Source organism: Gigantopelta aegis, unplaced genomic scaffold (genome assembly GCF_016097555.1).
Source record: "Gigantopelta aegis isolate Gae_Host unplaced genomic scaffold, Gae_host_genome ctg7584_pilon_pilon, whole genome shotgun sequence".
In the NCBI taxonomy this organism is placed as follows: Eukaryota; Metazoa; Mollusca; class Gastropoda; order Neomphalida; family Peltospiridae; genus Gigantopelta; species Gigantopelta aegis.
The window spans coordinates 14,984-31,866 of NW_024535932.1; the positions used below are offsets into that span (position 1 = coordinate 14,984).

Below are 16,883 nucleotides of genomic sequence, written 5' to 3' on the forward strand. Positions count from 1 at the left end.
TCGGAAGTGACGACTCGGTACCACAAGTCCTGTTACACAGTTACTATTATTATCAGGAACTTGTGACTGTTCAACAAGTAGGATCATTAGTACATTTGTTATCATTATAATATCTCCGATGGATGTTATAGATATGATCCACAAGTTAATAAGAATTTGAACAGTTGCATATATTTCTAGTAAACCGGTTATAAATATGAGTCATTAATATTCTAAATCTCCTAGTAGTCATATCATTTCATTATTGTTAGTAAATAGTTAACTCTCAATGAAACATCTGTTGATCATATATTATACTTCAATTCCATGTCTACTGCTCTGACACGTAGATGTGTTATTTGTACATCTCTTAGTTATATCTACTTGTTGCTGGTTCGGGGTCAGTTCTCTCTTAACATAGCTTGCGTCGCTTGATTGTTATCTGTACTCTACTAGTAACATACAGTGATAGGTCTGGTATAAACATATTGATCTATCAATCACTGAGTTTGTTTTGTGTATACATCATCGTGCCTTATTATACTCAGTTCGTTTCAGTCGTATATTATTCTGCGTAGGCATCCTCCTGAGTATCTGAACATCCTCACTCTACAGATTACTGGCCCTCTACCCTTAGCCCTCAGCTAAGTTCTTATCCTCCAATATGAGAATGGGTCTGATATGACATCACGTCAAGACATCCTTACTTACCTACTACTCGTAAATCTAGAGATGAAGACATGTGCTTCTTTGCGTCGGAGGATGTTACTAAACAGTTATCAATCTAATCATGTCGCTATATATTCAGACAACTTAAAATAGGACACCGCTGCTCTAATGTTTTGATTTATCTTAAATCCTTACGTAGGACTACTACGTATCTGGTTTTTTATATATCACTGCCTTCATATTTGCGTACCCTCGTTCCTTCTCACTATGGATCATATTTAATAGGCGAAATTTTCGGTCTTTTTTTCGATACTTCTGGACCGGGGCGTTAGGGGATATAATATCTACTCACGATTCAGTGTCGATGAAGGACGAATAATGGGGGACAGAACTGATACTATCGGGTGAGAGATCGAACCCCAGTCCAGTCCGTACTCCGTGATAGGCACGAGGGCCTGGTCTGGGGTACGACAGACTACATTACTCATATGTACCCTGCCCACCTGTCTTCTCCACTTCGAACTTACAGTAGATGAAGACGGGGCGGCAGAGGGGAGGAGAGAATAAGGAAAAGGAGGGGGGGGAAAGGAGAGAGAGGGGAGGAGGGGAGAGAATGGGGAAGACAGGGGTGGGCAAAAGGGAAGAACGAACAGTGGAGACGGGAGGAAAGAATAAAATATGAATGACACTGAGGAGGAACAGACGAAAAGAGGAAAACCAGCGGGGCAAGAATCAAGGGGAATGTTCTAGACCCGGCAAAGAGCAGAGAGAAAGGACAGAGGCACAGAGGAGCAGAAAATGGGGAAAGAGGGGGGGAGGAGGAGCTGAAGAGAGGGACCGGCGGGGGGTGGCGGGGGGGCCGGGGGGGACGGGGTCAGGCCTGGAGGCGGGAACCGGAACGAGGGCACTGAGCGGCGAAGAGGGGAGCCACAAAGCAAAGGGCCTAAACAATAATGCCGGAAACGGCACGGGAAGGGCAGGGGGCGGGGGGGGACCAGCAGGGACACTGAGGGAGAGGGGAGGAAGGCACCAGACTACGAGAGGTGGTCTAAGAGACAGGGAAGATGCGGAGATGAGAGATATTAGAGGGGGTGAAGACTGTATCGTGTAGACGAGTATACGACGCATACCAGAACTTCAAATAGAATGTATATAATCAATATTGGGGATATGATATCTAAATCCTGACTGCCAGTAGTAGTGATATGATGGAGTCCTTATATTACCAAGTTGTACATGGACTGAGATTTCTATTGAAATGTGAGTTTAAACATTGTTTATATCAAACAATAAGTTATCCTCTCTTTCACCTTTTATCAAACAGAGGTTCCAAGTATAATATGGAGTACAATTACTACTATCAGGTTATTGTTTAATATTATTAGCACCCATATGTGCACATGTGGTTCATTGCTATTCAGTATTAATATGTAATTAGTGATCATACACTTCTCATATTGAGGTAGAACTGATGAGGAATCAATATCTGTAGTGGGTTAACAGGAGTATAGTACAGTAACTACAATTAATACATTAGCTCAGTGCCACATTACCTCAATATTATTATATAAACACCACGGTATTGGCCAATATTAGATCATACCATATACAGTACAATGTGTTTATAAACCATTATTATGAGGATAATATAAATATCGTATACATTATTTTTGTAAAGTACAATAACCCACACACACATGGGAGCACCTGAATGTATGTGTGGTGTGTATATGTTTTATTTTTATATATATAATATTATTATGATGATACGTATGAATATAAGATGTTGTGTATTTAATTGAGAGTAGACGCCATTACCAACATATTAATATTAGATTACAACAATAACCTCCTAATATGCATAATGTTAGTATCGATTTGATATAACTCTATTACCAACTTTTATGAGATCAATCATCATATACGCATACACGCATTATACAACATAGTACTACATTACTATTACATATCTATGATATTGGACAATATTATAATGAAGAAGTTAGAATAAATGTCCTGCCATTAAATAATCTAGTTAATAAAGTAATAAACATCTTAATATATATTATATTTTTTACTTCTTCATTCCCGACTGAATGTTGATCTTTGTCTATAATTTACTTGAATATTCAATTCCTTCGGTTATCCTATCAATCAGCAACCTTCAATATTAAGTAAAACAGGACAAATGTGTTATTTGAAATGATTTACATATGATATATATACTATGTTTGTAATATAATATATAATGCACTAAGTAGTTATTCTAGAAAATATAATTTTAATAAAAATAACTCAATAAAAATAGGATACTACAAACATCATCTCCAAATTAATCTACTTTTGACTAAGCACTAATTATTTTGAATTTGGGACAGTTACTGGTAAAAGCGTTTGTCTTTATATCAAATCTAGTTTCATCACATGGTCTCTTTGAAATATTAACATTAATTAACGACTTTTCAATAACATAACTCTTAATTTATAATTTATTTTTACTTAGTCATCGCCATAAATTACTATAGAAAACCAAAAAAAAAATGTCATATAATTTTAGTACATAAAAAATAATACTACAACAAACTATTATGTCAACTTTTTAATATAACTATATATTATATTACTACCTGTTATCAGTACTGTTACTATAATGACTTAGTGATGTATAATGATGTAATATTAAACTCAAGTGTGGCTCTAGTATTGTGTGCTACTTTGTGTTTAATATGTTCACTAGAATGAAAAAAATTTTGTTTTTTTTTTTCTACCAAAATTAAAAACATGTAGGGATGCTGCTATAAACCTAAGAGACAAGAGCATGATATGAGAGGACACTTAGTAGGTTATCATCACTACATAGCACACAGTGAAACACTACCATTGGAATAATAAAACAAACATAAGTGGTGACACATTGATTGTTGGATCTAATTTGTAAGTGAATTGAAAAGTGTGATGAAATTGTTTAATCCTGCTTTATCAAGATCAGCATCTTGCCATAACGGCACATGAAAGTTACCAAATTTGGTAGTTTTTGTCATATGCAAAAATAAATGAAAACTATCACTGCAGTAACTTGAACTATTGAATCACCGATCATTGGTGTCTATTCATTTAAAACTAATGTGGCATAATGTGATGAAATTGGTCAAACTTAGACAATAGAATGAAACATAAATGTTTTAACAACGGTTTAATTGTTTGGAAATAATATTGTTTCACTGTGCTGCTATGTAGTGCATGATAACCTACTAATGTCATCCCTATCATGCTCTTGTTTCTTTAGTTTTTATAGCATCATCCCTACATGATTTAATTTTGTAGAAATTTTCTTATTACTAGTCTCCATTCTTTTTTAAAATAAATAAATTATATTTTTTGAATGACTTCACGTGACTGCACCTGGATATAATGGAGTTAATGTCTAGTTAAGTAGGTTGTAAATAATTATATCTTTCTCTTAAATACCAGTAGTATACAAAATTACTTGTAATTTACATTACATGTCAGGACACATAAACAAGTGTTGTTTAAAAGTGTCTTTAGTATGATTGCTGAGGTATATTGAAGTTTTTATCCTATTCCAAGAGAAAATGATATCACTTAATAATTATAAGTATATTTTTTAATTCTAACCTTATTTTTGTTAATGATGTTATTGAAACTTTCATCCAATAGTGTCAGCAGATTAAACCTCGATGCTTATCCTTTTCAACATGGACCCACTCAATGCTTACGATAGTTTTAAAAATAACTAATAGATTGACTTACTAATAGTTCATAACTTCTATCTTGGGGTAAATTTATGATAGGTTTCCAAGTTTTCTAATACCTGAGAACTCGAACAGAAAAGCTCCAGAATTCTCTCTCTGCACATCAATTAAACAGCTGGTGAATTTATTCTCCTGTAATCTTCGTACAAGGAGCGCTTACAAGTAAAAATGCGTATTCTATTGAGACTAATAACATTTGTCATAGTAAATACACATTACAAAGTTAGTTCTTCATAGCTTTTTCTCTATGACAAAAGCACATAGTGGGTGGTTAAGCACTGATCTTTGGTGTTTAAATCAAGAAAATCAGTTGTGTAGTTAATGATCTACGGCAGTGGAAAAAGAAAGCAAGAAAGAAAGAACACTTTCGACTTTTTTGTGATTTTGCTGAATCTAGAATTCTACTTCGTTCTAGTCACTATCGAGGCTTTAGTCATCTGAGGTCAGCTTGACTTTAAAGTAGTTATAAAGCCTAGCGCACCCAATTTTTGAGAGATATCGTCATGTAAAGAGTAATAGAGTTCAACGGAGATGCCATTTTTTTACGGGGGATCCTTACATATATTGTTGCTACCAGACAACACACTATAATATTGTAATAACAAAGAACTTCAATGTAGTCTAATAGTGACACTTGTCTTGCCTATCTTTGAATGTAGTGTTTTAAGAAAGAGAATGCTCTCTCTGATGATATCAGAGGTTGGCTGCTGAATTAATAATATGTTATGAGCTGCTGCAGACCAAATAAGGTAACTCACTGGCATGTATTGCCACCATTCCAATGGAGAAAAAGATGAAGAGATCTCTTCAGCCTTTGCCAAATAATACCTGTGAAGCTTATTTTCTTCAGGACTGATATTGAAGACGGTTACATCAACCATGATCAAATCCTCATTTGGATGTTCTTGACAACGTTGCACATGAGCAGCTGTTACAGACTTTGGGATCCGATTTACTTCGATTGCAACTACGTAAATTATTTTTTTTTCCTTTTTTTGAAAGATCCGATATTCTTGGAGAACGTAATGAATTAAAAATAGATCGTGGACTTACACCCACACTTCCCCGGTTTACTCGTAGTTGTGCTGCTTGATACATATAACTACTAGTTCCTTGTTCCACTGATCGATTTCTTCGATCTCACTAGAGGAATCAAGTTCATCATGCCTAATTTCCAAAGGGTTGTGTGTCCATTTAAATTTTATTTAACCTATTGTTCTCAAACAATTCTTTAGTTCCCTATTATTCCCCAAAATTTATTCTGGCATAATCCGGCCCTATTGATTTAGTGAAGACAACATGGCTACTACTGATATTGTTAGTGTCTATTATATTCAAATGTACAGGTATGATTAATAATAATACCTAATATAATATTTTATTTAGTTTTTATTATATAGCTGTTCAGTTCATATTTACTCCATCTCCTAACATTGAAGTCTATCAACTAGCACACTTACCAATGTTCAGTGGATCATCCGGATGTGGGGATTATTGGGGGGGGGGTTTTTTAATGGAACAGTTTTTCTACTAATAATGACGCTACTTCAACTTGGTATGGTTTACAAATGGAGTCAGGATCATCTAGCTTCCAGTCTTACCATACCTGGATATCCTCAATATAACAATACGCAGGACATGTTTTGCCTCAGGGATTTTGTTGATGACCATCTCTATTACAAAACTTCAACGAATTCTACTCTGAGAATACAAGGTATGTACACAGTACACTCTCGGGTTATATTTCATTTATTCTGACCTCTTATTAGGTGAACTACGCTGCTGTTAACAACTTGATATGTCATGTACAAAGTCGGTATAATAAACTGTTCCGGTCTCCTCCCCTCTCTCTGGTATCCATACCTGGATATATCATCAATGTTACTTATGGGGAGAACTAGTTACACAGAACACTACATCTTCTACACACATGTATTTTATTCCCTCAAACCAATTGGTATATGTACATATACAATTAATGTGCTGGTAATAACTCAGCTGGTGAAGGAGAGATAACTACTACATCCACTACATGTTACCAGGAGGGTATTATCACTATGGTTACTAATGTATAATTTATTACTTTTGATTTTAGTTAATATAAGTAATTTAACAACTACCTTTATCAGATCAGGTAAATAGTTGGATACTAAATATAACAATATATGATTTTGGTAAAGTTACATTATGAGTATCTCTAGATACCTCAAGGTGTTTGTGATATTAGGAACTTCAACAATGTCCCACATACAGTGGAGTCAGCTTCAACTAAATGTTGTTATATACAATGAAGATAATTCTTCTATATTTCTAAATAATCCAATAATTCTAACTGATGAAGGAGTTATTTGTTAGCATCTATATTGTAAATATAACTGAGAATAAAATATGAAGACAAGAATGAGTTGTTTATCATTAGCAGTGGAGCTGTTTATGATATAACAGAAGAATCAATTTGTACTAAGTAAGTACATTCTAAATGACTTATAACATATTTTCTCATTCATTAGGTTACATATGAAGATTAGTGAGCTACCCTATATAATGAGCTAAGTAATATTGGTAGAACATAGAGTTACAGCTGTCATTTATAAGAGGAGCTATTGTTAAAGGTTGTCTTATTTCATTAACCTCCTCTAGTACCTACAGTACTAACATATCATTGATGTGTTCTCCAGTATGTAGTAGGTAGAGTATTGGATGTTACAACTAATGATCTACTTAGTGGTATAATAATATATGTATGTATATGATATTGAAGAGGAGGGTAGATTATCAGAGTGAGTGGGCAATATCATCTAGTAATATCACACATTATTGGATTAGAACCAACTTATTCATCCTCTGGAAGTGACTAATTCTGTATCCACAATCCTGTTTACCAGACGGTCAATATTATTACAGGAACTTGTGATTGTTTACTTAGTAAGTAATCATTAGTAACATTTGTTATCATATTTATATCTCGAGATATCGTTATATAGATGATACACAAGTTAATAAAGTGTTTATAACATCTGGTGGTGTATCTTAGGCGGTAAATAAATATGACACTAATATAAACACCTAGTGAGTTATATTATATAAGTTACGTAAATAGTTAACTCTCAAATGAAAACTGTGTATCATAAAACATTATATTATTATGTATACTGTGTAATGTAGTACTTAATATCTAGGTAGATCTAGTGGGTGTGTCAGTTCTAATACTGTATGTACTGTAGATCTAGTACATATAATGATATGATTGGATAAGAAGAAACTAAAGTCACTGAGACAGGTGTAATACTAACAGTGGGGAATAGTTTTGAAATGATATTATCTATTGTAGGTACTTACCATCTCCTGTTTAATCCACTAGCAGATACTGTCCCTCGATCAAGTTATACCTCATATGAGAATGTTGAGTATGATCACTACTTACACTACCTACTAAAAAAAAACTGCAACTAGAGATGAAACATGTGCTGCATTGGTGTGATAAAAATATTAAAAGTACATGTACACGCTACCATATATTAATTAGGATATGTATGATCATACATAAATCTTTTGACAATGAAATTTCACTATTAAAAAACAAGTTTAAGGTGACCAAAGGAATGTACTATTGATAATATTATTAAAGAAATTTAGAACTTTATTCATTAAGACATCATGGAACATATCCATCAAAATATACGTCATGGGTTGATCATAAATATGAACTCAATAAAACCAACTATTAACATTATAATCAATCATCTCAAAACATTCAATAAGATAACAAATATAGTTGATATCTTAGCTTTGTATGAAATAATTGTAAAGTTATAGTTTAGGGAATGACAGTTACTTCACTGTTTAAGATTAACAATGTAAATCAAAAATAGGGTCTACTTTAATTGTATAAACATTGGATTGAAGGTATTCACTAATTCTCACTGTAGTTACATATAATGTCATAAAACTTCGCCTATGAGTAGATACATGCTGACCAATTTCAGAAATTGTAAATTTCATATCATAACAGTTACCCAGGAGAGACAACATACAATAGGTCTCCTCTGTATCTAAAATATGTTGACAGAACAAACAAGAGTATGATCTTTAAATTGATAGCATCAATCTATCATTGTTGGCAGCCGACTCTATACTTCTGTACATGTACAACTGTAATTATAATTAATTACTAGTTTACTAATAGATAATGATTTTTTAAATGTATCAACAACATAATACAGCTGTCATTATTATTACATGGTAAAGATACAAACTGTCAGTCTCAGTAAATCGGCATATCATAAACATAATATGGTCCATCTAATATCTACATATTCTAATGTAAAAATTAAGTCAATGTGTACAATCAAGACTTTTTAAATACATACAATGCTCTAGTTCAGTTACTCCATATACAGACATATATTGTACAAATCTAATAGTTACCAATCTAGACTGTTACTACAAGTCAAATCATTATATGAATAGAGATAAACTTTATAAAGATGGAGATACACTTGAGTATGAATTTGTTAAAGACTGTATTACAAATAATTAATGTACATTACTTGACCTGTTATATAATACTGTCGATAGGAATTGATATAATATAACAGATATTATTAGGTTAATGACATTTATTAACTGATGATGAGTAACTATGATGTAGACTAGCAATATGAGGTCACGTTCCGGCATTGTAATTGTAACACTAAGTTAGAGGCACAAAAATTATTACACATGTATGCACACATGATGTGATCTAAAATATTAATAAACATGCTACTTAGTTTATGTTAATCAGAGAAAACTATCTTAAATATTATATTTTGATAATGTTTCTCAAAGGAAATTGATAGACTAAATGACCGCTTTTGACCTTATTATATATTAAGTTATTGTTTATACTTATTTACTAATGTGGTGTATATATAACATGTAGTTATTATCTATGATCGTGTAATGTTACCTTATATAAGATGGTTGTGGTTACTATATAGAAGTATTATATGATAGGTTACTGATCCTACTATTACTTATATCTGGTATATTATACCTTGTGCTACCAGTAAGTACAATAATGAGCTATTATGTTAATACTGACATTATTTTAAAGGTATCTTCTAACTATTTACTTAAGTTGACACAATATGTCTACCTCAATCATAATGTGATATTTGATAATGTGCTACTAACTTAACAGGCTATTACTCTCTCATTCAATTTATATGGCTTGATAGTATGGATCTATAACTCCAACATTGAAGAAGACTAATCTAACTGATGGTGGTAATAAAAGTTTCAACTACCTTATTGTAACTAATACCACTCAATGGTACTAGAGTTGGATGTAGAGCTGATCATAGTGTTAACATGCCAAGGTTGATTCTTCATTTAGCTAATGTTTATGTTCAAGTAAATATAATTCGTTTTATAATTTTTAAATAACTCCATAACTTTAGGTCCTCCATGGAGCTGTCTCTTTCTTTATCTCCCAAGGTTATCAATTAGATCATTGTTGTATTGTTCTTCTCCTGGTATCCTAGCCTACCATTCACATTAGGACAGTTAAGTGTGTGGTATCTAAGAGACATTAATGGTAGGAGAAGAAGTGATATCATTCAGAAGTAATCTATACTACTAACTATACTTTGTGTATTGTTTGAACTAACTAATGGAGAATATATAGTTAATATTACTACAATCAATGGAGCAGGGACTGGAATGTCTTGAACAGGGAAAACACACTACAATGTTTAAAAATCAGGTAATGTATAATAAATAATTTCAAATACACAATTATCACATTCTCATATTATTTAATCATACTTGAAATTAATACAGTAAAGTATTGTGCTTTTGGTTTTCATGATTTACTATATGAACAATTTGTGTTCTGATTTAATAGAACAGTTTATGCTCAATCCCTCCTATAGTGAACACTTTGTGACGGTTATCCATGACGAATTTTTACATAATATTGGCAACTCCTTTTTACTTTAATTTGCCAGTAAGTGATCACAACCTTATCTAGGGAATAGCGGCACGAGGTTGCATGAATCTTACTCTATGACTTATTAACTCGATCTTAAAGAATCGACTCAAACTTTATTCAACCTTGTTGCCAATAGTTACAGTAATGAGTTGTAATTTATTTAAAACTCTTCCTTATTTATAATAGTACTAATGTTACTATTATCACTGACTCTTAATGAATATAAGACTATAATATCAGTAATTGATCTTCCTCCTAGAGAGAGTTTCAATACATTTGTATACTTACAATATAAGAGTAGACAGGATTTCAAACTACTCCAGTAGTTTACCATGGAAAGTATATTATATGTGTTTGATATATATTATTAATAGTTTGTTTAAAGGTTACTCATATATCTATAATGGGTATCACAGTTTGGAATATTTCAGATAATGTCCTATGTCTTTTTTTTAAACTTGTTCATGTCAGACATAATACTGAACTACATTATGTATGAGAAATGGAGATAAACATTATAATCTGTGATTGTCTCTAACTACATTACGTATTTTAATGATAATGACAATATCTATTGTAACAATCAACTTATCTTTACTAAATGTTTTCAATGATATACCTCCAACGTGTAATTGGACATTTTATATGTCGATGTATTGTATGTGATGGAGTACTATGTTCTAATCCCATACAAGATACATTGATTCTAATGTCCTATTCCGTTATCTTAATGACCTTATATTACTATCACTGGTAAGATTCTCCTATCTCTATGAACCGATCTAGACCTACTCTGAGATGAGGGATACTCTACTTATAAAAAACTAGTATATAATCTCCATTATATAATTATTCTATGTTTTTTTTATCTCCTATCATATTGTGTACCTTATTGGGTGAGAGGAGGAGATTAGATCTGTTATTACAGTATAGTTTAATGTGTTTTATATCTGTATCTTTTATTATTAAATTTAATTCAACAATATAATAACTTATAATCTAGTTATTTTATCTATTACTACCATACTATACTTATTATAGTGTTAAATATTATAACATAATGAGTTTACATAATATTGGTTAAGTGATATATATATATCTCATGTGATATTATCTGTTATCATTATCATCTTTATGATAACATGTAGTGACTTTGTTTAGTATATCAGCTGTTGTCATGGTAATATCATTATTAGTTAATATTATTACAGTTATCGTATGTATAGAAGATGTTGATTCAATAGTAAGTTTTTATAATTAAAAGTAATATAATATTATATGATAATATTGTAACTAACATACTCAATGTTAAAATTAATACATGTATATGGTCTGGGGTTTATTAATTTAGGTTTTGGACATTATAATTAATTTCACATGAAGTAAAAATAGCATTCTAGGATTATCAATAATAAAATATTTCATTTGATATATTATGTTAGGAAGCTATAACAGCGAGATTGTTATCACTGACATGATAATAATGAAGGAGTGTGAGGCATAGTAGGTGTTATGTTATAAGACAATAACAACTAACTAAGTAAACTACAGTGTACTCTCTCTCTTCTCTCTCTCTCTCTCCTCTCTCTCTCTCTTTCCTAATATGTTAATAAAGGTTGTTTAATAGCATTTAGACAATATCTTAAGTCATGACAAGTTTAAGTAATCTATGTTACATATGAACAACACATAAATGGTGATGTTATAATAAACAGAGCAGATTTATTTCAGTTAGACTCTCTCTCTCTCTCTCTCCTCTTGTGTGGTGTTTTTTTATTATGTTAATAAAAGTGTTGTTCAAATTTAGTTTACAATATCTTAATAAACAAAAATTAATACATTAATTTAAATACTATATTTCGCATATTAACACTATTGTAAATGTTTTAGTTAAAATGAGGAACAAAACTTTTTTTTCAAAGTTATTATAAGATATATTAGTATATGAATATCAATGTATCATCAGTTTATTTTGTAGTGATGTAATAATGAATGTAATGTAGAACTCAGTATGGATCTAGTGAGAAGACAACATGGCTACTACTACTGATATTGTTCGTATCTATTATATATAAAATGTACAGGGTATGATTTATATTAATAACTAATGTACTATTTTAAATTTAGTTTTTCATATATAGCTATTTCAGTCGATATTTACTCCCATCTCCTACATTGCAGTCTAAATCAAAACTAGCACATTACCATGTTCCGTGGGTGATATTGTGTTGACTGTTCTACTGGCTTGTTAATGAAACTACTTCCTAATGATAATAATATTACTCAACTTGGTATTATTTACAATTGGAGCAGGATCACCTAACTCCAGTCTTACAATACCTGGGAGTATCCATATATAACAATACAGTAGTACATGTAATGCTGGCAGGACTTGTGAATGGCATTTGTTATGTTTATGTACATCAATTTCAGTCAATCGTATTCTGAGGTTGTTTTTTTTTGTGTTTTAAGGTAACACACTCTCTGATATATGTCATTATATCTCCTCCATCATTAGGTGAATTAGCTCAACGTGAATAAACAAGTTAATATGTCATGTACAAAGTCAGTATATTACACTTGTCCTGGTCTCCTCCTTTCCTCGTCTGGTTATCCATACCTGGTTATATCATCAATGTACTTATGGAGGAAAACTAGTTACACAGAACCTTACATCTTCTAATTATGGCAACATGGGTTCTGTCCAATGTGCCATTTTTTTGGTAACTATACAAATTTGGTAGCTGGTAATAAACTCAGCTGGAGAAGGAGAGAATAACTACTACAATCACTAGCATGTACCAGGAGGTATTATCACTATGGTTACTAATTATAATTTATTACTTTGATTTTTAGTTAATATAAGTAATATTTAGCAACTACCTTTTTATCAGATCAGGGTTCAATAGTTGGATACTAAATATAACAATATATGATTTGGTAAGTTACTCATTATGATATCTCTAAATACCTCATGTGTTGTGATATTAGGGAACTTCAACATAAGTCCACATACAGTGGAGTCAGCTCACTAAATGTAGTGTTATATATCCATGAAGCGGATAATTTTCTATATATACTAAATAATCCAATTTAATTCTAATGATGAAGGAGTTATTTTGTTAGCATCTATATTGTAAATATAACTGAGAATAAAAATAGGGAAGACAAGAATGAGTTTATCATTACCCAAGTGGCACTGTATTTGATTTGTATGTGTAATCAATGTACTAAGTAGTACCTTATAAATGACTTATAAATATTTTCTCATTCATAGGTACAAATGATTACATATGATATACTGAAGCGGTACCTATAAATATGAGCTAAGTAATATTGGTAGAATACTGTTACCGACAGCTGTCTCATTTTATAAGAGGAGCTATTGTGTAAAGGTTGTCTTATTTCATAAACTCCCTCCTTCTACCTACAGTAGTACATATCATTGATGTGTTCTCGCAGTATGTAGTAGTTACAGTAATTGGATGTACATGATCTACCTAGTGGTATATATAATATGTACTGTATGGAATATGAGGTAACTTGAAGAGGAGGGTAAACTATCAATCTACTTGGGTAATATCACTTATAAGTCACTATTACTGGAATTGGAACCAACTTACACATTTCTTGAAATAGACTTGTCCGTACATCACTTTATATGTTTACACTGGTAGAACAGTATTTCCTACTACATATCCCAGAGTCAACAAGTCCTTACTAGTAGGATCATTTGACTGTTTTGACCAGTGAAATACATCATTAGTGACATTTGTATCATTATTAATTCTAATGTATGTTAGATAGATGATACACAAGGTGAATAAAGTGTTTATAACAGCTGCTTGATTATATTAGGAGGTTAATAAATATGACAATACTATAAAACACTAGTAGTTCTCATTATTGATAAGTAGTAATAGTTGACTCGCAAAATGAAATTGTTGTCCAGTGTATATATTATTATGTAGGACTGTATATGTATTTATGTTAATATCTAGGTAGTCTAGTGGGAGCTCTGTGGCAGTTCTAATATGGTATGTACTGTAAAGTAATCTAGTGATAGTTGGATAAGGAAGACCTAAGTCCACTGAGACAAGGTAAACTAAGAGTGGGAATATTTGTAATGTGGTATTATCCCATTGTAGGTATGTACCATCTCATTAATCCATTAACAGATCCTGTTCTCTCATCACGTTATAATCAATATGAGCAGGTGATATGATCACCTAATAACACTACCTACTACTGCAAACTAGAGATGACGGACATGTGCAGGCACAATGCGCCTTTCTTATTGATAAAGGTATAAAGTAAGAAGTTAAAAGAAACAGTTCTGCCTTATTTGACTATAATCAGGTCACTATCATTTCAAATATGAACAACCGTAATGTTTATGTTATTAAAACAAACGATTTATTTATTTACCCCTCCTCTCTCCTCTCCCTTTGGTTTTTTTTAAATTTTAATAATTTGTTCAATTTATTTACAATACTTAATAAACAAATAAATAAAATTTAAATACTTATTTACTATTCAATTGTAAAATTTTAGGTTAAAAACCCAAAACTTTTTTTTAATTATATAAATACTGATATTGTTAGTGTATTTCAGATTTTATGATTAATAAGATTAATTCTCATATGGATCTTGAAAAAATTTCTACTGATTTTTTAGTATCATTTTTAAAATGTCGGTTGTTAATTTAATAACAATACTATTTTATTTATTTTTTTTATAACTGTTCAGTTCATTTTACTCCACTCCTAGTATTTGGGTCTATCAAAAGACATTTACCAAGTTCATAGATCAACTGTGGGATTTACTTGGCGTTATGAACTACTTCTAAATAAAATATTACTCAACTTGGTATTTTAAATTGACAGGAACTAATCGTCTTACTAAACCCGATATCCTCAATATAACAATACGTATAACATTAATCTGGCCCTTGTGAATGGCATGGTTTTTCAACCATTCAATTATTCTGGAATAAAGGTAAACACCCCTGATAATTTCTTATATCCCTCTCATTAGTCCATCTGCTTCAACAACTTAATATGTATTACAAAGCAGTATAAAATGTTCCTGGTCTCCCCTTTCCTCTGGTACCAATCTTTAATCATCAATGTTTTATGGGGGAAACTTTAACAAACACAACTCTTTCTATAACATGGCTACCTACTGTCCCCTCAATTTGGTAATAACAATTATTACTGTATAACTCACTGGAAAGGAGGAAACTCTACATACTCATTACCAGAGGTATTATCCTATGGTTTAAATTAAATTTTACTTTTCTTTTATTAATAATAATTTAAAACTCCTTATCATCAGTTAATAGTTGGAACTAAATATAACAATATAATTTTGGTAATTTTACAAATTTGATATCCTAGATACCTCAGTTTGAATTTAAACCACAAGTCCAAACCTGAGCAGCTCATAAACTTTTATTAAAAAAGATAATTCTTCTATATATCAAATAATCCATAATTCTAACTGAGAAGGATTATTGTTGTTACCATTTATTGAAATTAAACTGGAAAAAATATGGAAACAAAATTTATCATTACCATGGACTGTTTTTGATATAACAAACATTACTAGTAAGCATTATAATCTTAAATATTTTCTCTTCATTGGTAATAATTTAGTGAAGCACCCTAATAATGCTGAGTAAATTTGGGAATATGTTACCTTCTTTTATAAAGGGCTATTTTAAAGGTTGTCTTATTTCATTAACCTCCTTACCTACGTATAACAATCATTGATTTTCCCAGTATGTAATACGTAATTAATTTACATATGATCTACCATGGTATATAAAATTATATATATATTGAAAGGAGGGAAACTTCAGTCATTGGGTAATATCTCTAAATCCTAATGATTTGAAACCAACTTACCATTTCTTAAATGATTGTCCTAAATCATATTATGTTTCCATGGGTAACAATTACTACATATCAATACAATCTACTAAGATCAGTGACGTTTACCATAAATAATCATTAGTACATTTTTACATTTTTTCTCTTGTATTTATTAATGATACACAATTAATAAATTTTAAAAGCTCTGAATTTAGGAGTAAAAATATACAATATAAAACACGTGTTATATTAAAATTATAAAAATTTTTGACTCTCAAAATGAAAATTTTGTCATTTTTATATTTTAGTAACGATAATTTTTTTAAATCTGGTATCTAGGGTTGGTCATTCAAACTGTATGTATTAAGTAAATGTGAAGTTGGGAAGAACAACTAATACGAACAAGGTAATACTAAAGTGGGAATAATTTGAAATGGTTTACCTTGTAGTATGTCCATCTCCTTTTCCTTAACAGATACGTCCCCCATCAATTTTACCTAATATAGAATTTGATATATCCTAAAAATACCTACTCGAACTAGAGTAAAGACATGGCAGCAATGGATGAAAAGTATTAAAGAAGTTAAAGAAACAGCGCTCTTTTACTTT

General features: G+C 31.2%; 1 protein-coding gene across 1 annotated transcript; it reads left to right on the forward strand.

Moving 5' to 3' along the window:
- Positions 1 to 1,330: 1,330 nt before the first annotated feature.
- On the forward strand, positions 1,331 to 1,759 carry LOC121366873 (keratin, type I cytoskeletal 9-like). Its single transcript, XM_041491141.1, has one exon. The coding sequence runs from the start codon at positions 1,331 to 1,333 to the stop codon at positions 1,757 to 1,759; it is 429 nt and encodes a 142-aa protein (XP_041347075.1).
- Positions 1,760 to 16,883: the final 15,124 nt, after the last annotated feature.

Coding starts and splice junctions, on each gene's coding strand:
- LOC121366873 (XM_041491141.1), top strand. CDS start 1,331: ATGACACTGAGGAGGAACAGACGAAAAGAGGAAAACCAGCGGGGCAAG.